We start from the raw sequence: 24,958 nt of genomic DNA, 5'->3' as shown, positions 1-24,958 counted from the left end.
TTATTAAGTAAATACCTCTAGAGGCTCTCTCTGATGAGGAAAATTCCAGCAATTTGAGCAAGCTGAGCCGTAAAAACTTGGGAATAGGTAAGTTAAAGGGAAATTTAGGTGAGGTGGAGACAGCACAAGACAAGTAAGCTCTGGGTCTTCCAGGCTGCTTACAGTAGGGACCTTATTGGGAGGAGCAGCCAGTTTTGCACTGACGGAAGGCAGGTTTGGACTGGAAATAGGGATGAAATTCTTTCCATGCGAAGGTGGTGAGGCACTGAACAGGTTGCGCAGAGCAGCCGCGGCTGCCCCATCCCTAGCGGTGTCCAAGGCCGCGTCGGACGGTGCGCTAAGCAGCCTGGCCTAGTGGAAGGTGTCCCCGCACATGGCGGGGGTTGGACCGGCTGGTTGGGAAGGTGCCTCCCTCCGGGCCATCCCGCTCCGGGCCCATCCCGCTCCGTGTCCCTGTGCCAGCCAGCGGGGCTGCGGGGGCCGGCGGGGCGGGCGGAACCCGCGCGCGGGGGAACGGTTCGCAGCGCCGCGTGTTGCCGGCCGGCGGCGGCGGCGGCCGCCTCCTCCTTCCTGCTGCCGGCGCGGGGGCGGCGGCGCTGTGGCGGCGGGGCCGGGGCATCGCGGGCCCGGGCGCCTCCTCCCCGCTCCGCTCCTTCCCATGGCCGGGAACTTCTGGCAGAGCTCTCACTAGTGGGTGCCGCGGCCGCGGGGCGCGGGGCACGGGTGCTGCGGGCCGCCGGCGCGCTCTGTCCATTCATTGCCGGGCCGAGCGACGGGCACGGGGCTGAAGGGAGGCCCGGGAGCGCCGGGCGGGCGGCGGGGCCTGCTCGCCGCGGGACCCTGGCGGGAGCCGGGCTGCGGGGCGGGAGCGGCCTGGGCCGCCCCGCTCAGCCGCCGCTCGGGGAGCGTTTGGGCGCTCCGGGACAGCGGTCGCGTCCCGGTGTGGGTGCCCGCGGCAGCCCGGGCTCCAGCGGCGGAGTGCCGGAGCTCGGGTCGCTGACACGCCTGTCCCCAGCGGTGGGGCAGTCGGGCCTCGGCTTGGGGTGGGCATCAGGAAGTGTGATTGATACTGGAACGGACTGCCCGGGAGGCGGTGGAGTCGCCGTCCCTGGAGGTGTTGAAGGAAAGATTGGACGTGGCACACTGTGCAGTGGTGTAGTTGACGGGGTGGTTGGTGTTCGGCCATGGGTTGGACTGGATCTCAGAGGTCTTTTCCAGCCTGATTGATTCTGTGATTCTGCCCTGAAACACCACATGCTGAGCCCATGGTCAAGGTTTGAATGGTGCCCGTAATGAAATGGCTGCAACATAAACCTTGTTAGTGACTGTCGGGGTCTAACAACTGTACAGCCAGCTACTGATAGAGGCTAAACTCAGCCTCTACCAGTTTTGTTTGGTTTTTGGTTTTTTGTTGCTTTGGTTTCAGTTGTCTAACTTTTAAAAATCCTGAAGAACAGTTGCTTGAGAAGATTGTTTGTGGCTTTGTTAGAGGCCACAAGCTCTTTATCCCCAAGCCTTAATTCGCAGTCTGTACAGGGGATACAGTATAATGTTGATAAAAGAGTTGCTGAAATTATTTTCCCTTCCTCTAGCTTACAATGGATTTTGGATAAACAAGATCTATTGAAAGAACGCCAGAAAGACTTGAAATTTCTGACTGAAGAAGAATATTGGAAGCTACAGATATTTTTTACTAATGGTAAAGCTTATTTTTTTATTTCTGCCATAAAATCTGTGCAATGTGTGCCATGTCTAAATGGAGGTTTGAATTGCTTAGAGAATGTAATGTTTTCATTGTTGTATTACATATACTTTCACAGCCTATTTTAACAAAGGTGTGGAATATAAATAATTTGTTAGTTGTACTAACACAATTTTAGGAGACCTTGCAGGCTAATTAGCTGCATATATGACATTTTAACCTGCAATAGGACAAAACAGTAAATTTTCTTGTTTTCAAGAGGTTCTTATCAGAACATAAAAGGAGGAGAAGCAAGCAGAAACTTCTAAGCTAGTGTATTAAAGGCTCAGTGTCAAGCATCAGTACTCAGCCTGGGCTTTTGGGGAGTTCTTAGGGTGGGGTGAGTATTTTAGGTGATCTGTGCTGTCCTGTTAAACAGCAGAGTTTGGAAAGTTGTTATTTGTGTTCACTTAGATTCTCTGAAACCTGTAACACAGCCCGTGTTTTGTCTTCTGACTGATTTCCCAGTACCAGGTGGCTCTCAAATTGTCAAAAAGTTTCTAAGAGCTGTTGGCAGGCAGCCTGTTCTCCCAAAGAATTTGGGACTTGTGTGTGAAGTTGTCTAAGATTTACTTGATCTTACAAAGCATTTAGCTATCCATATGAATGGCCACACCTTAGTATATCAGATTACAAAGACACTTAACATTTTCTCTGTGCAATTGTTCAATAGTTTAAAAAAATCTCCTTATGCAAAGGATATTGCTAACTAGTAACTTATTTGCAAGCAGCTCTTTATATATTTATTGCAGGAGTCCTTTAAAGTATAGAATGTTTATTTTTTTCAGCTATCAGACTTGTGACAGAGAAGTGAAGTGACTTTCCCAGTGCCACTGGAAGATCTTATGTCAGTGCTGGAATGGTATCTGTGAAAGATACCATTGCTTCTCTCTTAGCTCAGTTATTTTTGTAACAATTGCATATGCTATAAACACGATCACTATGGATACCTCTGTGTTATTGCTTATAGGGCATCAGGAAATCAAGCTAGCAATGATTTACCCATTTGATCCATTCCTGAAATTTCTTGAGGTTAAAACCAAGTGTCATAACTTCATAATACAAAAAGAGACAAAAGGGGGGTTACGAATATTTCTAAAACTGTATTTCTATGCTAATTTTCACTAGTATTAATTTAAACTGTGAAATATGCTTTTTAAATGTTTCACTTCACTTGTTTTTCTTGGGTAAACAAAGCTTTGCAACGTAAACAAGTTACTTTGTTAGTTATGGTTTGTGGTTCCCAGGGTCCTTTTCCTTGGCACTGCTTGCCTCCCCTGAAGGTAGGTGAGTGTCTGGGGGCAGCTGGAGGGCAGCTCTGCCAGCATCTCCCCTGTGCCTGTACAAACACAGCCTACTCTTCAGGAGTGAGTGGTGCTGGCCTTTCTGCCGCTCTCTAGCAAAGAGGGCAGGACAGTGCAGGACAGAGGGCAGGGCTGCTCTGTGCTCAGGCGGAGCTCGCCCTGTTCAAGCCCTCGATGTGTTGTATCCTCACTGCCTCTGAACAGAGACCCTGCTTTGGGTCCCCCCTTGTCTCCCATCTGCACTACCTGAGAGCAGATGAGGCTCAGCCCCAGCATGTCACATTCAGTGTGTGTCAGCCCAGGAGATGGTTGTTCCCTAAAGCAATTAAAATCTGCATGGAGAGGGGCAATTTCCTGCTGCTTTCTCATTGGAAAACAAGTGCAGTAGATCACTAACTGATTGTATGACTCCCTGCAGCTATGAAGAGAAGGAAAAAGATCATCTTCTAAAGTAGTTTGAAAAAATGAACTGATGTTGATTTCTCTGTTTGCATCACCAAGCCTTAACTGGTTTTGGTTGAGAAGTGTATTAGTTGTTTTCCCTTTTTGGTTTTGGGGAGAAGCAGTAATGTTTGTGTTAGAGGCTACTCAAAATACTCAGATTTAAAACAACCTTTATTAAAAAACCCCAAACTACTGAAACTGCTTACTTTTTAAGCATACAGGAATAAATTATCTTATAGTTTCTTTTCAAATTTTAATAATTTCAAATATTAAAATAATTACAAGCATTGGGCTTTTTCCCAGCATATACAAGCTTCCATTTCATTAAGTCTCTCTAGGCTCTTGTCCATTTTTTTCTTCTAAACCACACTTGATTTTTCTCTGACAGCAGATGGCCTAACCATTCCTGAAAATCTCATGGGAGTATGAGACATATTTGGAGAATTCTGTTTAGCCTAATACTTGAATTTTTCTGATGCCCTAGTAGTAGGACAGCTTTTTAGCCCCATGGTCAAATTAAAGGCAAAAATTCTTTCCAGGCTCCCAAGATATGCTGATCAAATGTTTAATATTTGTACAGACATTGTATACTGGGTTTAACACCCTTCTTGGAAGTATTGCTTGTCCTACTGTCACTGTCAAACTAGTCCCAATTTGGTGTTCTTCTCTAGAAAAAGAATGATATGACACAGGCAGGGGTTTAGTGTTGCTTTGAGCCTTGCCAGTGGGTGACAAATGTGTACCCTGGCTGTTCGCAGGGAATATGTGATAAGAGCATGGGCAAAAAACTCTCTACTTGAGTCTTTAAGTAGAGACTAAGAATTTAGTGGTGAATGACAACAGAAATGTTTGCTTTTCCCACCAATGGTCACTGTCTTGGTCTTGCTGTTAGATATTTTGAATATTGACTTGTATATTTTAAAATATTGGTTTTGACCTTTCTCATGAGGGAGGAAAAAAAGAAGAGGGAGTCTTCACAGAGCCAAGCCGTTCTCAGAATAATGGCGGCACAGCAGTATGGGAAAAATAACAAGTAACAACCTTATGTTTCACTGTGCCATTCTTTACATCCAACCCCTGCTCTTAATCCCAGCTTGATGCATCTAATTTGCTTGGCACCTTTCCTTTGCCTGGGAGGCCAAACAAGAGCTACCTGCACAGATGACACCAGGGTTGTTTCTTGGCCAACTGGCAGAGGACCACCGTGATGGAGCAGCTGACTGCATCCTCTGGTCTCCCACCCCCTCTCCCTAGACTAAATATGTCATTTTTTTAACACCTGCTGCCTCAGCCAAATTTAATGACCGTGTTTGTGTTGGCAGTTTTACATGTTTGAAAAAATACCATCCATTTTGTGTGGCACTGAAGAGCTGAGGATTTATATTTCCTGTGTCTGAATTTGTTTTGCTCTAAAATGGAATACCTGAGCTTTACCCTTCTGAGATTTGTGTTGTCATCTTCTTAAAGGTCATACTCACTTTGTACACAATGAAGTCATAGTTCCTTTTCCTTTTTGAAGGTGTCCCCAAGCTTCAGGAGGCAGCGGTTCTTCACCTGCAGGTCTGTAGGTTTACAGCAGCGTGTTGTCTCTCTAGAGCAACAGAGGGAGAAGACTGTGGTGCTGCTCCTTAGAATCCCCAGCACTAGCTGTGTTTTGAGACCCTTTGCTATTTGGTGTCAAACTGTTTAAAAAAACTCAACTCAAGCTTTTGTTCATTTTTTTTTAAGTTATCCAGGCTTTAGGTGAACATCTTAAATTAAGACAACAAGTTATTGCCACTGCTACAGTCTACTTCAAGAGATTCTATGCCAGGTAGGACTGTTTACTATGATGGTACAAGAATAAAACATTTGCTAGGCACATTTTGGTAGCCCTTTAAAAATGCAGTTCTGTATTAAAAGCAGTGCCACTTTTGTTTTTTGGATGGTGTAAAGCTTTTATGCTTTAATAAAGTTAACTTAAGCTTTGCTTTTTCAAAAGGAAGTGTGGTGCTCTTAATAGATTAATCGTTCTACATGTATGAAACAACATATTATAATTTTGTTGTAACATTTCAGATATTCCCTAAAAAGTATAGATCCAGTATTAATGGCTCCTACGTGTGTGTTTTTGGCATCCAAAGTAGAGGTATGAAGTATTACAATTTTTTAATGTAACATTATGTGATGTATGAGAGAAAGAAAACGTTTAGGACTTTCAAATTTTTTGTCTTTCTTCATGCTTTGGGGGTTGAAACCTTCTCTTTTTTTGCGTAGATTTCTATAGCATTTAAGAAAAGGAGACAGAGAAGGCCTTCAAAATTTGTCTGAATTACTAACCCTGAAGTGCCTCTGAAAATTGAAAAAAAATATTTTAAATGGCTGTTTCACTGTCACACAGTGTTTAAATATTTACATACACTGTATCTTAAATTGTGTATATCTTAAGCAGTGTCTCCTTTCTGGTGTGTTTCTCCTTATTTATGTTTACTCAAACTTTAAAACATAATTGGAAATTTTTTCCTGATTATCTTGTTCTGTTTCATATAGCAAGGGATCCTTAGAGTTTACCACACTTTCATTACTTGGATTAAAAGTATGTTGTAGCTCGTGCTCTGTCCTTGAGAAATTATCATAAGGAACTGACCCATTGGGGGTCATGGTGAGAGGGCTCCATGCCTCCACCATCAGTGCTCCCCTTTGAATGTGGCCAAGAGTTAGCATCAGCTGGGTGCTGCAGTTAGTCCTCTGTAATGCAGCAAGTTTACAGCTGTTTGAGAAGTGTCTGTGTAATGGAAAAATGTTAAATTGGCCACTTTATTATATGTCAGCACTAAGGAGTTTTACAGAAGGAGCTCAAATACTTAATGGATGGTAGAAACAGTCCTACTAAACTAGTGGTGACATGTGATACTGTTGTCTCTACAAGTACTGTGACACTCTTCAGTGTTTGGAAGACATCAAGGAAAAGGGAGTGTTGGAGAGAGTGCTTTTTTATCAACCTGTTGAATGAGCATTTGAACAGGCACAGCCATAGAGTGTATATGCATAGATATACCTTAAATTAGAAGTCTGTGTAGCCTTCCTAAAGCTTCTGCAGCTTTAGAGGGCAGCACTATTGATTCAGCTATGGCCTTCTCTGAAAGAGCACTCTATACAGAAAATTTTCAGATTGCTGACTGCCTCAGCACAGAAGCTAAGACTTGACAAAAACATAAAAGGGGTAGATAAAGGCAGGTTTCTAAAGACAGTTTTCTCTCCAAATGGGACAAGGGAAAAAATAACCTCCTTGAAGCCCTCTTTTCTGTTTTATAAAAAGAACGTTAGCCAGCTGAGCTTTTGGTGCTTTTGTACCTTTCATAAATCTTTACTGTTCCTCACAAACAACCAAGAAACTAATCAATTAAATAACTCTTAGGTAGAGTTTAGCCCTGTTTACCTTAAGGAAAAAAAAAAGAGGGGTGGGGGAAAAAGCCAAATACTACAATACTGCAAAAGGAAGTCCAGTTTAGTAAGAAGCCATTATTTTAATTTGATAATAGTGTGAGTGTATGGTGTTTTAGGTGGTTCACCTCATTTACCATTCTTTTTCTTCAGGAATTTGGTGTTGTTTCAAATACAAGATTGATTTCTGCTGCTACTTCTGTATGTAAGTATCAGTAATTTTCATTTCACTCTGATTAAGTATCTCTGTAGGAAGATCAGTTGGTTTCTTTGCTTTTTTTTTAAAGATAGCTTTTTATCAAATCATGGAGGACTTAAAGAGCCAGTTAAAACCATTTAGAATGAATAGCTTCTGTTTCCAAACACAGAGACAGAAGGGTCTGTTCTGTATTAGTTTTGGTTGATTATGCTTGGAACTTATGCCAAGCATAAGTGAAAACGAAGTAATAAAATAAAACTATTGAAATTTATAAACAACCTCGAGTAGTAAATTGAATTCTGAACTACTCAAAGATAAAATTGGAAATTTACAGCTTTGCCTGTTTAGTAAAAGGTATGGCTCTGTGAAAGTACCTGTTTTAAGAATTTTTGGAAGGCTGTAAACCTTCAGATTTTTTAAAATCCGTTTTTCCCCATCATAAAATTAGTCTTTGCACATGGTATTTATTTCTAAAAATACATTTATGAACAAATGCTCACAATAAATTCAATAAAATTACACTGTAATTACTTAATTCTCTATTTTTCCCACTTGTCTTTGTATTTCCCAGTTCATGTAACTTACATGTCATCCATCAAACTCTTGAAGTGATGTCTTCCTTAGCTGAATGCTGTTATCTGACCCAGAAGGTCCAGCTGCTCTCAGTGGGCAATTCCTGGCTGTGCTCTTCCAAATGTAGGTCAGCCGTTGAGGGGACAGGTGACTGGCTGCATCTGCAGCCTCCAGATGCAGAGAGTGTATCAGTCCATGGGGCTGGCTGTGTGTCAGTTCTGCCACCAGGAACTGAAACACATCTTTGGTGCCAGCATGACCAAGACCAGTACTGGGTTTAGCCCTGAGAGTTGCTATTTTTACATCAGAAGCATCATTGTGTAGAAGTTTTGATGCGTAAGTGAGATGGTTAGATGGATTTTGGTAAATGGGCAGCAGCTGATTTTACTTGGACATCTAGTTCTTGGCTGTGCTGTTTCTCAGAATTCCAGTCTCAGGACCCTATAGAAGATTTTCCTCACAGCTCTTCCTTTACACCTAGAAGTCCTGTCAGCCCTGATAAGTACCGTGCATTTCATGGAAGTGGGGGCAGGCAACAGGCTTTCTCCAAGCATTAACTCTTTTATTCTCCCTGCTCTTCCTTTACCAGAGTTGCTTCAGTAGCACACAGCAGTTTCTGGGAGGTCTTAATACCAAAGGCAAGAAAAGATGAGGCAAAACAAGTAAAAGTGAAAACAAGCTAACAAAAAAGGGGTGACTAATGTAATTGTGGCTGGTTTAAGAGGTTTGCTTGCTTTTAGCTCAGTAGCAACATGAAGTTAATAACACTTGCTTCCTTTGTAAGGAGGATGATCTTAGCCTGGTTTTCAACAACCTCTTCAAAAGGTTTTTCTTCTATTAACACAGCTCATTAAAACAACAGTTCTGTGTAGTGGTTGTGTCTGCAGCTTGCTTTGTGGGAAAAATGCTTTTTCTCCCTATCTTCTTTCTCTATTTGGTATTTTTTTTTACCATGTACATCTTCAGTTTGCATATGTCTTGAGAAACTGTATTATTAATTCTTCTCTTTCTTTAAGTAATTAGAATTTCCGACCAGTAGCCCAGTCTTGGTGTCCTAAAACAAATTTTCTAGTGAAGTTCACCCTAGGTCTAAATGGTGAATTCTTTGGTCCAGAAGACTGATGCTGTCTTTTCTTTGAACTGAATGTCATACTGATTTTCTGGAAGTAGTATTGATAATATCATTTAATAATATACTGTCTGTCATTAATATAAGGAATATTGTCCACTTCCAGGATGTTAAATGTTCCTTGTTTTCCTTGGACCACAAAGACTTAAAATAGCTTTTTGAATGTTTTATGTGTACAAAAGTCAAATCCACATCTTCAAGTGTTCTTGTTTTTCTTTGTTCAGCATTCTAACTTTTGTTTTGCTTTGTTCAGCATTTCATACATGAAATCTCTCTGGTTTTGCATATTAGCATGCTTCTTACCAGTGCACTAACTGTACTCATTCTCCTTGTAAAATACACAAAGATTATTTAAATATCTCAATTGGAGATAATCATGACATTATGGACCTGCAAGAAGTCTGGATGAGCTCCCTTACCCTGCCCTTGGGCTTGCTTTTCTAAGACTTCATTAGTACCTTAAAATCTTGCATGTTGAAGGATCAAACCTAGGTAAAAATTCCAACAATAAAATTCCATTTGGATTTAGTGTTCATACTGAGATCCTGAACATCAGTAGTTGGACAGCTCTGTGAATGATAACTTGTGGGAAGTTGCTGTCCCTGAGCTAGTTGGTGGTTAACCAGAAGACTTAGTAGTGTCCAAAGCAGCACTCAAATGTCTGGCCGAGTATCTGAGCAACTCTGGGTTTCAGCTGTATTTCTCTTTTCTTTTCAGGATCTTAAATCTTGTAACTTACCTCTTCTCTTTGAAATATGAGCCTTTTGTACTGAAAGCCACAAACTGAAAGTTGTGCTGCCAGGTAGTTTTGAAGGTCTATATGCAGATGAATTAATAAAAAGGGAAAGAAGTAAAGTACTAGTTACATTAATTTTAATGTACTTCTTTCTGTTTACTCTAGTGAAAACTAGGTTTTCATATGCCTTTCCAAAGGAGTTTCCTTATAGGATGAACCATGTAAGTATGCTATTTGAAATACAACCTTATCAAAGAAATAATTGTTAGCAGGAAATTCTGTCGTTTAAATACTAAGAAAGAAATATTTTCATACTCATATGTCAGGCTTGTTCATGATTAGTTTTGTATAGAATAGTGGGAAAATTACTTTTAAAAATAATAAAAATCTTACATAACCTCCTTTCCTTAAATTGTTGACAGGAAAGACAAGTGATGTGGTAGGGTGACTGAAATGGTAGTTTTTTATAGAATGATGAGAAAGAGATTTAGATTTTTTGAATCTTCTTGGTTACAAATACAGTGCTCCAGGGAAAGTAAATGGCCTTTGCACCTGGAATGCTTCCAAGCTTGCACACATGAGCAGTTGGCTTAGAGAAAGCAGTTTTATTTTTGCCTGTAAAATTTAATGGCTCTTGAAAAACAGTTTTTAATTAGTACTTTAAATTTACCAGTGGTTTTCAAGGTATTCTCAGCCACAATACTGAGAAGTTTTGTAGTTTTTCTTAAAACCAGTTTTGACCTGTGCTGTAGAATTTTGAAAGCTAAACATCTAAATAGTTTTAGGTTGGCTGTAACAAATACTACTTTTTTGTTGGTTTGCTTTTTACCCAATCCAGAAAGCAAAATGATACATCAGAATATAAAATACCTAAGATCTTATAATGAAACTGCACTGCTGTTTTATAGATAAAGGCAAATGGAAATACAATTTGCAGTGTTGGTTTCATATAGCCAAAGTCCAGTCTTTTCCTTCATGTCATCAATACATCACCTTCTGTATTGAGAGTGAGAGCTGATTTAATTGCTACAATTGCACAGAAAATTTCATATGAAATTAAATCTGAAAATCTTTTGAAAGGCTATTTGATAAGTTAGGAGCTGATGAAGATGCTCTAATTCTACAAAACAACTTCTCTATTGCTATAAAGTTTTTATGCACTGGGAACAATTTGCTGCTACCAGGTGTTGAAACAAATCAGGCAAGTGCTGCCGATGAAGCAGTCTTTCATAGTGGACTTGATGCAAAATATTTAACTTGTTTGTTATTATGACTGGAGTTGAGTTATAATAGTGATAAGGCAATAGCCAATAACAGTTTTATTTTTGCTTGGTTTTGTAGTTTCAGATAAAATGCATTTAGGACTGTTGGGAATAATTGTTGAGAATTCCAGTGCATTTTTGATGTTAAACTGTGTGTCAGTTAATTCTTTCTGCTGCCTGAAACATACTGCTTATTAACTGTGATTTTGCTTCTTTACAGATACTAGAATGTGAATTCTATCTCTTAGAATTAATGGTAGGTTGGGTTTTCTGGTGGAACTCCTTTTGTTTTTGTGGGAGAGGTAGCTGTATCTAAGTCCTGATGGAGACACTGGGATGTCAGTGTCCTTTTTACCCTAGATGAAATGGCCAGTTATGACCATGAAGAGTTGTATTTTTATATGCCCTCTTCTTTTTGCCTAGAAGAATCTGAGGCTACACATATATGTTCTAGCAGAAGGTGTGGGTACTATCTTGTTCAGGCTAGTCTCTAACAACCTAATAATTAATCTTCTAGGAAGTGAGATGTGGGTTTGAATCCTGTGAGAAACCGAATTCAGGCCTCCCATTTTCTGAGATGGTGCTGTAACTATTAGGATGTTGGATGAAAGGAGCACAGTGCGGCATTTTCTTCCAGACCATTTCAAAGAACGGAGCCATACCTGATTTTTGTAACTATCCCATTGCCATATTTGTAGCTGAAAGGAGGCAACCCAGGCTTCTTACAGGGCTTGGATAAAGTAGTGCCTGATTTCTGCATATGGCTTGGATGGGTTGAGCACTGAACTCTAGCACTACTGTACTAGAGTAGTTTTGCTCAAATGCAGAGAAAATGAGTGAGAAACCAGGGAGCAGCAATAGTGAGTAGACAGCAGATGAGAGAATACATTTTGGGAACTTAACACAGAGGAGATCAGATCCAAGTTTTTGTTTGTACCTACAAGGAATTTTAATACAGTTTTTAGATTCCTCTTTATATTTAGTCCTTGATACCTCTGCTATACATGGCAGTAAGTCTTGAGTTTTGTATACAAGAGTTTTAGCACAAGCAGTTGCGTTTACAAGAAGTAATGTTTTGGGGATTCACTTATTTTTCCAGTATGCTATGAAGTGTATAGTGTGTGCAGTAATGGTGTTTCATGTAAGTGTTCAGCACAATGTAATGTGGCTTTTTCCTGTAGTATCCACACATTTGGCTGCTTTTAGCAAGAGGATTATTCCTTCTTGTTTACCTGGACCTGAAATGACGGGATTTGAGAGCAGTGGAATTTTTCTTTTCTTTCTTTCCAAACCAGCATCAATTATTTTGGCATGCTCTCCATGTATGGTATTTAGTAGCAGACTGTTTTCTGGCAGCATTTTGTATTTCCAAGTGGGAATTACGGGTTTGTAAGCAAATGAGGTTTCAGTGTGCTGCAGATGTGACTCTCTGTGTCTCTTAGGGGAAGGACATTGACAGACTGGCAACTGTGCTGTGTAATGGTATTCTAGAGAGAGCAGTGCCCTCATTAAAGCAGGGCTAGGTGTTAAAATGCTACTAAAAAAAAATTAAAATCAGTAATTGACTTGTAAACCAAATGTTTTAATATGAACTGACAACATGCTCTAAATTGAAATCTAACTTCTGTCCCAATGACATTTTTCCTAGGACTGCTGTTTGATAGTATATCATCCTTATAGACCTTTGCTCCAATATGTGCAAGATATGGGCCAAGAAGACATGCTGCTACCTCTCGCATGGTAATGAAGGCAATGGAAATAGTTCCTCCTTTCATCAAGAAAGCAAGTGTTTAACAGTTATGCTTCAAAGGTGGTTAAGCTTTTGCTGAACCAAGCAGGCTTAGCCATATTTGAATAGAAAGGGTGTCCTAGTTAACCTATGCAGGTCTATGTCCCTGAATTAGTTATTCTGTCTTTATCCCTGTAATGATTTTACTTTGCAGTGGTCTAATTTTTATTTTGTTAGACTAGCTTTAATGCCACAGTTTCAACTTTACTGAATGGTGACTATGAGTAGAGGAAGTTTCTTTCTGTCGACATTGTCATGGGAGGTTTGTAGCCGCATTTCTCTTCACAGAGTAAAGCAAGGCACAGCTTCCCAGGGATATTTCTGGGATTCACATTCTCTCAACCTCAGAGAAAGAAAAAACAATTCTTATCTCAGTTGCTACTTCTCTTGTTGTTCACAAGTGGAATGCGTTGTGGAAGTTTGTTTACCTGAAGGGAATTGGTAATTGGATTCTGGTGTGAGTGTTTTGATTCATTGAGCAATTGAATACATGTGTGTGTGTTGGGACTGTCAGCTGACAGTCACGAGATTCTGGGCAGTTGAGTTGGGTGAGTGCTTGTGCAGATTCAGTTTAGATGTAATGTAATATAGTATAGAATAATATAGTATAATAAAGTAATTAATTAGCCTTCTGATATCCATGGAGTCAGATGCATCATTCCTCCCAGACATTGGGGGTTGCCCTGCTTTACAGTAGAGGTAGAAGCAAATATATAGGTTTTTTTAGCTGTGTTAGCAGAACTCTTATTCTTCAACTGTTTCAAATACAGAAAGACAGTAGAAGTACTACTTTTATGCTAGCCTTTACTTATTTGTGAAACAGATAATTATTTGATGGTATACATACACATCCACTGCAGAAAGACATGTATGTACTAAAAGAATGTTTCCAAATAAACTTCTGTGACTATAAGGTAAAAAAAGAAAGGCTTTAAGAGATTTTTACAAAGGAAAAGATCTCTTTCCTTGATATTGTGCCCTGCAGCCTCATTGCTTTGACCATCTGGAAAACTGACAAAATATTTGTGAACCAACAGCAGTTTTTGAAGGAATATAGTCTAAAGGTGAATAGGAAGATACTTACAAGTTCTTTTTTGCACAGGAGGATAGTGAATGACACATACAGAACTGATCTTTGTCTGCTGTACCCTCCTTTCATGATAGCTCTAGGTAAGTAACAAGTAGTGTCTCTTGGTCATGTTTACCTGGGTGTATTCTGTGCACTGTCCCATCATAAGCATTCCTCAGAGTGCCCTCATAAGGTGCTTCAGGTTGTGTCTCATACAGCACTGACACTGTCACCTTGCAACTTAAAAAGCCTTAAAAGAAAAATTAGATAATTATTCCTGAGTTTTCTTTGTTGAACTGTATAGGATTTATAAAAAATTGAATGTTTCTAACTGTATTGGGAGTGTATCTTTGTTCAATGTCCATGTCATCTGATCTTTGCAGCTTGCCTACATGTGGCCTGTGTTGTCCAGCAGAAGGATGCAAGGCAGTGGTTTGCTGAGCTGTCTGTTGATATGGAAAAGGTACTCTGTTTTTTATTCCCACCACTTTTTATGGACTGACCAGAAATGGTAGTTATGGTTGTCTTACACATCCACAATACTGATTTGAACTTCAAATTCAGTGCTTTTATTAGATGCTGTTGCATCTCTTTGGAAGGGAGACAATGTCAGGTTATTTGGTTATCACCCTGCTCTGAAAGTCAAGACAAAACCACTGCATAACAGAAGAGCATTGCTGGTATTGCCATTTTCCAGACAGAAATATAAACCCAGTATCTTTTACATTGTTTGCCAGAAAAAGAATTCCCAGCGTTTTTCTGTCACACAAGATTGTCTGTACAAGTTTGACTTTTAAGTTCATGTGCACGTGATTTTCTGATTCACTTTTCAGCATCATCCAGCACACCATTCTCATTTTCTCCCTGTACATGTGCAGAGTATAGCATAGTGTAGAACATTTTTGACACTTTCAGGATCCCCAGCACCATGACTTCAGTCAGTGCTAAGCAGGGAGACACCAAGATCATTCAGCTGAGTTCCTGCTAATGCAAATTCTAATGTCAAATAATCCCCTTCATAATTTATTAGGTTTCAGGGTGCAGTTGTTCTTATACTAACGATGTTCTTCATCCTCACTAGTTTCTTTTACTTTTTAGGTTGGCTTCTTTAACCTTTATTTAGCTCCAGCAACCAGATTGAAGTAGTACTCATATTCCTTATTGCACTGTTTCACTTAGCACATATTTTTTTCAGTCTTTTTTTGAAACTGAGTGTCTGGAATTGACAAGCCTGTTATATTGAGAGATACCGTTTCTCTCTGTGCCCTTGGTATTGCCCTTTGTCCCACTGATGTCATGGCATTGTGTTTGTATTCCAGGATTTGTCTTGAAATGTAAACACAATGTGGATGCTATGGAGAGCTCTGTGAATTATGCTGTCATACATTTCAAGGCAGGGGTGATAATAAACTGGAAGCAAAGGAGAAGCAACATATATTTAATAGATAAAATTACCATAAACTTGATACTGAGTATCTTTGAATGTTTACTTGTGTTGGTTCTTGTGTTGGTGATAAAGCCTAAGCTTGATTTTTTCACACAAACACCATGGACATGGTGAAGCACTAACTGTGACTTTCGTTTCAAGGACAAAATATATTGCTCTAGCATTTAATCAAAGATCGTGTATTAAAAAGAAGAAAGTAAATTCTACTTTATTAATTTAGAGAATGATGAAACATATTATGAATGAAATATTGCACCAGCTTTTATATAGAATATTGCATTAGAAATTTAAAGGAAATTAAGGTAGATAGAAAGTTCAAACTGGTATGGAATGCTTACACTTCCAGAAGCAAAATATGCAGTGTCAACAATTATATGTATATAAGAATATAAGAAGTATTTAAAAACTCCTTGGCTCTGTTCCTTGGAAGGAAAGAGTTCAGATGAATGTTTTGTGGTTTGGGGCTTTTGTTTTCCCCCACTGTTCCCTTGATATGTATAGAACATTGATAATCATCAATTACTGTATTGATCATGGATGGTCATATAGCTGCAGTCATGCATGCAAGGCTGTATTTTCCCAGGAGCTCAGTTATAGGCTGTGACAGTAGTTGCAAATAAATAAATAAATAAAAAGGTATTTAGTTTGCAGGGGAAGAAAAGCAGTAAATACAGTTGAAAGGGAAAGTATTCTGTTCAGGCTTCGATTCACAATTAATCAAAAAACTAATTAAATGCTTTTTTGGGACCAGATTAAGTGTGAGACAGCTCTGTTTATTATATGAAAATTGTGTTGCTTAGTTACAGCTTGGGGCCTGTTTAGTTAATTGCACACTTAAACAGGCTATAACAAAGGTAAAATCACTATTGTGTCTGACCTTAGGCTCTCTTTTCTTTCTAATACAGATTTTAGAAATAATCAGGGTTATTCTGAAGCTGTATGAGCAGTGGAAGAACTTTGATGAGAGAAAAGAGATGGCTACTATTCTTAGTAAAATGCCTAAACCAAAACCACCTCCAAACAGGTATGGTACTTCTTTATTGCACCTTTCCTTTGGAAAATCTACACTGTGATCTTAAGAATGTGCAAATGTTTAATTCAAGGTGTAAGGTATGTTTTTACAGTGCAGATGTTTTTGATACAAAACCAGCCTGATTGTTTAGGAGCTAGTGGGAAGCATAACATTCATTATCTTAGAGAGAGTGTTAATGTGATTAGAATGTGATCAATACAGCTCAGCAAATGTAAGGAACCCCAGTGTGAGGCTCCATGGCTGGGCCAGATTCAATGGAACTGGGACTGCTTGATGTCGTATTTAATTACTGTGATTAAATATCACTGCTGGGAACCTGCACATGCAAATTCCTGTGCACATGCTTATGTAATGTGAACTTTGCAGTGTTGACTTCAGAAGCAGATTCAGGGGGCAGCTTCATGGGCGTACATTGAATTTGTCATTCACATAAATACGGTGAAGTTATTTATGCATGCTGAGAATAACCTTTGCATTTTTTTATGAGATTTTTATTACTTCCAGAATTCTGTGGTTTTTAATTAAAAAAAAAAAAAAGATAAAAATGTAATGTGATGCTTCTTACTGAAGATACATGTTTTTGTTTTCTTCAACAGTGAAGGAGAACAGGGTCCAAATGGTAGCCAGAACTCTAGTTATAGCCAATCTTAAGGCATTCCAAAGAATTACTTTATGGACCACTTTGACTCAAGACATCCTGGGATATATCCTGTGTTCATGAAATGGACAGAAGGTTTTAGTAACATCTTTGACAAAGAACTCGAAGAATAAATAGCTTGTTTGTGTCAAGCATTTTGAAAGCTTTTTCTCTAAAACTACATCATTTTCTCTGACGCTGGAACAAATGTGCTAAGATTTTTCAGTGTAAGGAATCAAACTTTAAACCAAGCTGCAAAAGATTAATGTTTTTCACTCAAAACAAATAGTTCATGATTGGTTTTATTTGTGTTGAAGTGAACTATTTTTAGAGCAACAGTAACCCGAGGCCTAAGTGTAACTGTATTAATGACTTGTGTTGTCTTCATTTTGTTTGTGACTGAAGGAAGATAGTGCACTCTATGTTAAATCTATCCATTACATTCAGTTTTGTTGATTTAAAAAAAAAACATATTCTGCAACAAGTAACACAGTCCTTCAGAAACAAATGCCTAGGAAAGCCTGTAAAGAATATTCTAACAGTCCTAATGAAAACTGCAGGAAAGAAAGTCAGTTGCTATTTTGAGTTTAAAAAAGCTATATTCCTCAGTAAATCTACTTGGTTGTTTTTGCCATGATACAGTAGCCCAGCTTGCCAGAGAAGTGCAATATGTATAGTGATTCTGCAGTTTTCTGAAACATTTCAAGTGTTAGAAATTAAGACAACCCAACAGACTAGTATTTTTTTTTCAAATAAATGTACTGTATGGTACAGTCGGAATATTTCACAATCAAGTACAAATCTGGATATTATTGCTATTTTTTATGGTGAAATTTTTTTGTAGAAAAGATATACACTGTTAGTCTGCCTTCACTGTTAGTGTGAATTTGTGTGTTTCATTAGAGAGTTTATTTAAGAGGATCAAGTGTTTGGTGAGCTTCATACTGGTTAATTTTAATTGGGATGTTAGGAGCAACTCTAGAATAACTGAAATGGGATTCCTTGGTTACCTTTGTGCTGGAGAAAATGCGATTTCTTCAAACAGAAGGCCATATCCTGCGTTCCTTACTCAGGCAAATATCCCACTGAAGACAGGAATTGGCCTTAATTGATTACTTGATTTTTTTAGATAACTTTGTTTCTAACTAAGTTCTGTACAACTTTATTTTGAATGATAATGCAAACTTGCCCAAGTATAAAAGTTGAATGATAAAGTTCAGTCATTGTTCTCCTTTTTTTTTTTCCTGAAACACATTTCACTGCTCTGAAATCCTGGAGGGAGATTGAAAATGTGTGCTCTATGATGTGTCTTGGTTCAAAAAACTGGCCCCTTAAAAAAAAACCCACCTGTTTTTGCAAATACTGTCTTTGTAATTGGCTAGTCATTCAGTGACATATAACTGAAGTGTTTTTAAATGTCGCCTATTAGGCTACTAACATGTATTTCTGTTCAGGTTATTTCCATAAACCATTATGTACACCAGCCCCAGACACTTTGGTGAGGTGGAAAAAATATACATTTTGGTCTTTGCTACTTGGTTGCCATTTGATCCATACCTTTTATAAACACTTGATTGATGAAGTGGAATTTGGCTATTTTGCTTTCATTTCTTGAAGTCTAAAATGTGTGATTTGTAACGTGGACTTGGGGAATAGAAATAAATCAAAGCAACTTGACCTTTGTTGTGTGGAGTAATTAAACAGGAACTATTCTTTAGGTAAGCATCAGTCTTCTCACATATACCATGTAATCTGCCAGGAAAGTTAATGTTTTGGAATTGGGGAATTAATTAAGAATACTGGCTAGAGTGATTAAATATTTTCTTGCTGCTGAAGAGACTTTGCAGACTTTACTTCACACCTAAAGCACAATGGGACCTAAATCTTGGAGCTGAAATGTCAGGCACTTCTTGATGGTACCTAGAAGTTTCTTAAGGCAATTCTCTACTGGGAAGATGATAATTTTACTAGCTTTGATCCCAGTAAAAACAGTGAAAGGCAGTAAAGTACAGTCAAAAGAGCTGGATTCAGTGAAGATAGTTTTAAAAAGATGTTATTTTGAACAACAGGAAATGGAACAAAATGTGAATTCAACAGTCTTGATACTAAGCATGCAGAAAAAAAATCACCTTTCTTGTGCTTCACGTCAAAGGAGAGGTGCACAAAAATGTGGTATCTCACTGAAAGACAGGTAGCTGAAACTCTTCACAGATTATATGGCAACAGGTGACTCTGAAGTGTCATAGCAAACACAAGCCATCTATGCCAGAAAGACTTAAAGAAAAATTCCAAAGGAAACAAACTGGATCAGACAAGTTATTTAACTCAAACCCCATCATTTGGAAGGCAAATTAGAAAGGATCATGTAATTTGGTAAGCTGCAAATAGTTTGAGCAAAAATCTTGCAAAAAACCTACTACGATTAATAAAAAATGAAAATAAAAGAGGTATACAGTAATTTTCCCATTATAAAAAAAAACCAAAACTCAAAATCTCCTCAGTTCAGAAAAGACAAATAGGTCTAGAAAAAGCAGAGGTGGTGTGAAGACTGATAGGTGACAACTGCTCACTTCTGACAGAAGAAGCCAGAGCAGCTGATGAATACATGGCAAGTTGGGAAGCAACAAAAGGAAAGATTTCTCACCACTGCTGTGTCTGATGGGAGTTTCTGTTGTAAAATTTACAAATACCCAAATATAGTAATATATGCAAAGCCCGAAGCACTCTGAGTTGTAAATGGGAGTAATCTGGAGATTGTGCCACTACATACTAATCCTGTTTTATGCTCTTCCTCAGATGTTTATTACCAGTTGCTGCCAACTGGTAAACAGAAAATAGTGGGCTAGATAGATCTTGGTGTAACACAGAAAAACTTGTTTATTTTTTGTGGTTATGCAGTTTTAGGTGTTCCCAAGAAATGTTAATTTAGCTACAGAAGGAAGCATTGGCTGCTCATGACTAAGTACTTAGTTGATTAGAGTGCCTTGCTTTGTTATTTGTATGCTGAAGTTTGGTGACTTATCAATACAGCTAAGCATGATGAATTATACATTTAACTAAATAATGAAATCCTCTATACACCCTGACCTTAATGGTCTTCAAAAGGCATTGTTAGTCCTGGTGAGGCCTGGCACAACAGAGCCAGCAGTAAGTTTGTGTTGTCCCCTTGACCCCTTGATACTAGAGTATCTGCAGTTTCACTATTCTAACAAATTCTAAATCACCTACCCGACACAGGTATTTGAGAAATAATAATTTTATTTGTCCTATCATCATTAGTTTAAACAGTCATAAACTACATCATACAAAAAAGTAAACATATTCTGCACTTAGGTTATCTTCACATGCATTCACCAAAACCATAACCCAAAGTAAGGATTGAAAGGTTGAGCAAATTCTTTGTTCGTGTCATAGTCTTTGGGTATAATTTAAACCAAGCAGTTGATATGCATGGCTGTTTGAAGGTGAATGTCCGTTTACACAAGAAGCCAGTAGTGAGCTTTATTATGGAAGTGGAATGCATGTGGTTTGCTAAAACCTCCAAACCATCCTGAAGCCTTGATAGGGTAAGGGGTAGGGCTGTCGTCTTCATTTCTTTTCTGGAGGTTCATGTTTTACCCAGTCATCAAAGCCACCAGCATACTGCTGAACTCTGAAAATATGCAGAAGATACCTTTCTCAAGAAGAGTCCTTAATATTGTCTCTTAAAGAGGACACAGCAAAAAAAAAAAAAAAAATCAAAAGTAAAAAATAAACACCCAAAACCCCACAAACAAACAAAAAAACCCTACAAACAACAGATAAAAATAAAGATAAAACACAGAAATTCTCTGCAACCATATACACTTGTACCTAGCTTCGATGAGCCAGACTGACATTCCTTTTATTCTAATACTGCCTGCTTCCATGCAGTGAGTTCTGTAACTCTTTTCTTCCAAATTAAAATGTTGGAGTTCAAACATCAAGCACTAAATAGTAGCTGGATCAATGAAAGAGTTGCCAGTTCTTTTTTAAAAGAGTGAGAAGAGATTCACAGCAGTGGGAGATATACACATCTGTTTATTATGTCTGATACTTCAGTTGTCACCAAATAAACCCTGCACATTGATGTTTACTTCTTTGCAAACCTACATGCTCTCTCTAGAGGTCTGACATCAACCTGTTCAAAACTAAACTCTAAAACAAAAATTCACTATGCAAAACATTATTGACTCCTATTGAGTTCCTTGCTTGCAAGGAAGCTTTACAATCTTCCTGCATCTCAGGACTAGTGCTTATGGAGCTCTTTAAGGAAGAAACGTCTCAGCAAGCGAATCCTGAGAGGCAGAAGGACCCTTCATGGGCAGTTTGTGTCACCAGTGGCACATGTGCAGAGCCACTGAAGGGTTGTTTCAGAGGATAGTACACATCACTTTGCTGCAACACCCAATGGCATCCTTCCACGTTCAGCGGGGCAATTGTTTTGTTCATATTCCACATATAAATTTTTACCCTTGCACACAAGGTGAGTACGTGTTCTGCTTCATGGGGGGAAGGAGCATTAATCCCATCCTTACACAAAAAGGAAAAAGTCATACCTACTGAAACCCAAGGACATGGCAAAACCAAGTGCTTGTTTACTTCTTTTTCCTGCCATACAGGAGAAAACCACAGGATCTGACTTGGATGGCATATTTTGATTATACTGCTCCTTGAACTCCGTTGGGTCCATTTGTAGAGCTTCCATTAATTCACCCACTGGGAAATACAGAAAACAAGGTTTTGTTTATTCTTCATCCAAAGACAGGTTTACCTTGCAAGACTAATAACTCCTCTGGAGGAAAAGTTCAGCCTCATTACATGCCAGCAGCTTTTCAGCAGCGTTCCTCTTTGCTCAGTCACCACCACTTGACCATTCCAGCCAGGAGGAACACGCAACACCCGACGCCTGCAAACAGCGGCGTTGCCAACTTACGTGGTATATTGATGGACTCCGGGATTCTTCCAAACCTGTCGATCTCCCATCTCTCCCGCACGTCAATGTGAAGGACCTTGGCCTTCTTCAAGTCTTTGAGCTCCTGGTAGGAGAGGTCCTGGTTCGGCGCCGCGGGGGCGCAGAGGCTGCGGCAGGCGGGGCCTGGCGGGAGGCACAGCCGGTCAGCCCGGCCGCGGGACGCGCTCGGGACGGGCAGCGCCGCCGAACGCAGCCACCCGGGGCTGTCCCCGGGCGCCGGCCAAGCCCCGGACGGACCCATCCCCGCCCGCCCCCGCTCACCGGGCGCTGCCGCCCAGCTCCAGCCGCCGCCCGCCGCCCGCAGGGCCCGCGCCGCCCGCCACCAGCCCCCGAGCCCCATCCCGGCTCCCCGGCGATGGCGGCCGCCCAGCCGGGCCCGGCCCAGCCCAGCCCAGCCCAGCCACGCCGGCGGGGAGGAGACAGCGCCTTCTCCGCAGGCGCGGGGGCCCGCAGCCTCGGTCGCCGCTGGCCCGCGCAGGGGAGCGACGCCGGGGTGGCCGCGCGTGGCACCTGCCAGGTCACACAGACACCGCCTCCGGCCTCGGTACATCCAGCATTTACCCTGCATTGCCTGGGCAGGGTAAATTCTACCGGCCAACCCAAACTGTGGAGACGCCTGAAAGTACCAAAGGCTGGGAGATAAAACAGAGATGAGGAATTTTGATGCCAAATCAAATTTTAAAAATCCCAGCCTCTGGGTGTAACGTCGAGGAGAAAAAGTGATTTTAGCACTGGCCTGCACCACTTTCACCACTGTCACTGTCCCCTTACAGCCACAGGACATGTGGTCCAGGCACCGATCTCATTTCTGATGACCAATGAGCGGATGCGGGGGAATGGCATGAAGCTGCATCAGAGGAGGTTTAGGTTAGATATTAGCAAAACCTTCCCCCAGGAGGTGGTCAGGAACTGGAACAGCCTCCTGAAGTAAGTGGTCATGGCCCCAGACCCACCAGACTTCAAGAAGTGTTTGGACAATACTGTGAAGCACATGATGTGTAATTCTCCTGTACTGTGCAAAGTCAAGAGTTGGACTCAAACACTGTATGACCCCTCCAGCTCAGGATATTCTATGAGTCGATGATCCCTGGTTTCAGTTTTGAATGTTTCGGTTTTGAACTGAAACCCTAGTTCTAGTTTTGAAGCTGTCAGTCTTCTAGCCACAAGGACTAATGGCCAAGACGTATGTCTTGGAGTGGAGAAATGAGGGTCCTTCTGTTCCACATATTTTAAATCAGTATTCCATATTTACTACATACCTTTATAGATATGTTACATACCAGCAATTCTAGTCTTTAAAAGCAGGCATGCTGGATCTTCTCATAAAAGATGCACTTTGAGGAGTAGGTTGTCGAATCTTTACTAATTAAGTTTTCCTTCTCAAAATGAGAACAAAATATTTCTCGGTACTGTAAAGTGTGACAAATTGAACTTGGCATATATAACTGGTTCACTAGCTGCCCTTCTGCCAGCCTCTCCATATGGCCTCCTTGACAGGCATTTGCAAATTGTCGGTCTAAAGCAGTATATCTATATACAAATTGAGGTTTAATGCATTTTCCATTTTCCACAAGGTAAGGATAGAATACACTACTTCTAGAAATTATCTTTCGAAGTATAATTTGCTGTGTATTTTATCTGTAGGAAAATAATGACCACAGTTAATCTCCACTTATTGCATGTATCACCATAAGGACCATAAAGTGTTCAATGTGAAGCACCAGAACACTTGTCATATGAAATGCATATTCACAGGAAGAAGCATTTTCATGGTTTTGATTTGACCCTGGATCATACTATGTACAAAAAGAGAGACCACACTAGCTTGTTTGCTGAAATAGGAAGCATTCACTAGCCATCTTGTGAAAAACTCAGAGAATATGAGGTCAGAACACATAAAGCTTAGCAAACTCCCGCAGCTTGGTGAAAGGTGGGAAGCAGCACATCCAATTCTCCTTTTGTCTTCATGGCTGCATTCAGACAACTTCCTCTCAGCAGCTTCCTTCATTTCACCTCTTGAGACTCTCTCTCCATATCACGTCTTCACTTGACTTTCCAGTTCTGTACAACCTCCCACACGCAAACCCAGCGGCGCCAAACCCAGTTTCCAGTAGCTCCTCCTTCGAGTGCTGGACATCCTTTACTCTGCCTGTCCTCAGTGGAGACATGCACATTTGATGCTGTTCTCCTACCAGTCCCTCGAGGTGGCTGCCTCGAAAATCCACGCAGGGCCCAGACCCTGCTTGCTGCATAACCTCTGGGCACGGCTTTTCACAGCCCTGCGAGCTGCCAAACCTCCTCTTAGCGCGCTGCCCACGGGCACAAACCCAGCGCAGCATCTCCAGCTCTTTCAGCAAAATTCAGAAGTGAAGGTCACGCCGGCCCTTGCCCTGAGTTTCTAGGGTGCCCCGCAGCCAGACCTGTCGCTACCTGTTGCCTCTCAGTAGGCCCCGGTGCGCTCCCGGGCGGCCCCGCTTCCCCCGCGCCCTTCCCGCCCGGGACACGCGTTGTACCCTGGAACCAGCACCAGCCCCGCTGCCACTCGTGCGGAGCCGCCCGGGCTGCGGCTGGGGCGGGGAGCGGCGCGGCGAGGCCGGGGGCGGAGCGGAGCGGAGCGGAGCTTCCTCCGCCGCTTCCTGCCGCCGCCGCGCCCGCCGCCGCCGCCCGCCGCTCCGTGAGTGCGGGGCGCGGGGAGGGGGCGGGCGGCACAGCGCGGGGGGCGCCGGGGCCGCGTCGGGCCCGTCCTGTGCAGCCGGGGCGGGTCGCGGAGCCTCCGCCGCGGCCCGAGGGCCGGGCCGGGCCGATCGGCCCCGCCATGGCGGCGGCCGGGCCCGCGGCCTGCGGAGCCGCGTCCGGAGGGACCGGGCGGGCGCGGGGCGCGGGCTGGGGGTGGTGGGAGGGGGCTCTGCCCCGCCGGGGCCCCGGGCCGGGCAGGTCGCCCCTCCCCGCTGCCGGCGGCGCCCGCGGCAGCGCTGTCCGGCGCTTCTCCCGCCGGGCTGGTGGCCAAGTGCGGCTCGTGTTTGGTCGCCGGCGACGAGCTGCTGGTGGCGACCGCCCGCTGTCGGTGTGGAGCGGGTTAACCCTGCCGAGACATGAGAACGGCAGCGCCGGGCCGCCTCCGGGAGCCGCAGCGCGTCTCTCGGTGTGTTGGACTGAGGGCCGTCGGTGGCGGCGCCTGT

At 41.7% G+C, this 24,958-nt stretch overlaps 3 protein-coding genes across 5 annotated transcripts in view; 2 read left to right on the top strand and 1 right to left on the bottom strand.

Moving 5' to 3' along the window:
• Positions 1 to 588: 588 nt before the first annotated feature.
• On the top strand, positions 589 to 18,463 carry CCNC (cyclin C). Of its 2 annotated transcripts, XM_084201709.1 has the most exons (12): positions 589 to 690; positions 1,593 to 1,699; positions 5,218 to 5,302; positions 5,548 to 5,617; positions 7,066 to 7,117; positions 9,715 to 9,770; positions 11,032 to 11,067; positions 12,460 to 12,551; positions 13,703 to 13,770; positions 14,053 to 14,132; positions 16,022 to 16,140; positions 16,746 to 18,463. In XM_084201709.1, the coding sequence occupies exons 1-12, from the start codon at positions 659 to 661 to the stop codon at positions 16,798 to 16,800; spliced, it is 852 nt and encodes a 283-aa protein (XP_084057835.1). In that variant the 5' UTR covers positions 589 to 658; the 3' UTR covers positions 16,801 to 18,463. The 2 variants fall into 2 exon arrangements, with proteins under 2 accessions (XP_084057835.1, XP_084057836.1); XM_084201710.1 differs by lacking the exons at positions 589 to 690; positions 5,218 to 5,302.
• A 1,571-nt stretch (positions 18,464 to 20,034) lies between these two features.
• On the bottom strand, positions 20,035 to 22,154 carry TSTD1 (thiosulfate sulfurtransferase like domain containing 1). 2 transcript variants are annotated; one of them, XM_084201614.1, is made up of 4 exons: positions 22,041 to 22,154; positions 21,741 to 21,902; positions 21,364 to 21,523; positions 20,035 to 20,438 (listed from the first exon to the last, which is right to left on the bottom strand). In XM_084201614.1, the coding sequence occupies exons 1-4, from the start codon at positions 22,117 to 22,119 to the stop codon at positions 20,375 to 20,377; spliced, it is 465 nt and encodes a 154-aa protein (XP_084057740.1). In that variant the 5' UTR covers positions 22,120 to 22,154; the 3' UTR covers positions 20,035 to 20,374. The 2 variants fall into 2 exon arrangements, with proteins under 2 accessions (XP_084057740.1, XP_084057739.1); XM_084201613.1 differs by lacking the exon at positions 22,041 to 22,154 and having other exon boundaries at positions 21,741 to 22,030.
• Positions 22,155 to 24,335: 2,181 nt separating this feature from the next.
• Positions 24,336 to 24,958, top strand: part of USP45 (ubiquitin specific peptidase 45) — a 52,700-nt gene continuing 52,077 nt past the window's right edge. Inside the window, exon 1 of the mRNA XM_084203139.1 lies at positions 24,336 to 24,453. The gene's annotated coding sequence lies outside the window, so the exon portion shown is untranslated. The remainder of the gene's footprint in view (positions 24,454 to 24,958) is intronic.

Source organism: Fringilla coelebs (genome assembly GCF_963513975.1).
Source record: "Fringilla coelebs genome assembly, chromosome: 3".
NCBI lineage: Eukaryota > Metazoa > Chordata > Aves > Passeriformes > Fringillidae > Fringilla > Fringilla coelebs.
Note: the sequence above shows the minus strand (reverse complement) of the source record. Positions and strands in the feature narration are given on the sequence as shown.

Excerpts from the sequence above, each read along its gene's own strand:
- CCNC (XM_084201709.1), top strand. The coding sequence starts at position 659 with ATGGCCGGGAACTTCTGGCAGAGCTCTCACTA. Across the intron at positions 691-1,592 it reads TTCTGGCAGAGCTCTCACTA|CTTACAATGGATTTTGGATA; the intron begins GTGGGTGCCGCG and ends CCCTTCCTCTAG. Across the intron at positions 5,618-7,065 it reads TTTTGGCATCCAAAGTAGAG|GAATTTGGTGTTGTTTCAAA; the intron begins GTATGAAGTATT and ends CTTTTTCTTCAG.
- TSTD1 (XM_084201613.1), bottom strand. The coding sequence starts at position 22,020 with ATGGGTCCGTCCGGGGCTTGGCCGGCGCCCGGGGACAGCCCCGGGTGG. Across the intron at positions 21,524-21,740 it reads GGAGTCCATCAATATACCAC|TGGGTGAATTAATGGAAGCT; the intron begins GTAAGTTGGCAA and ends TGTATTTCCCAG. Across the intron at positions 20,439-21,363 it reads ATGTCCTTGGGTTTCAGTAG|AGTTCAGCAGTATGCTGGTG; the intron begins GTATGACTTTTT and ends GCATATTTTCAG.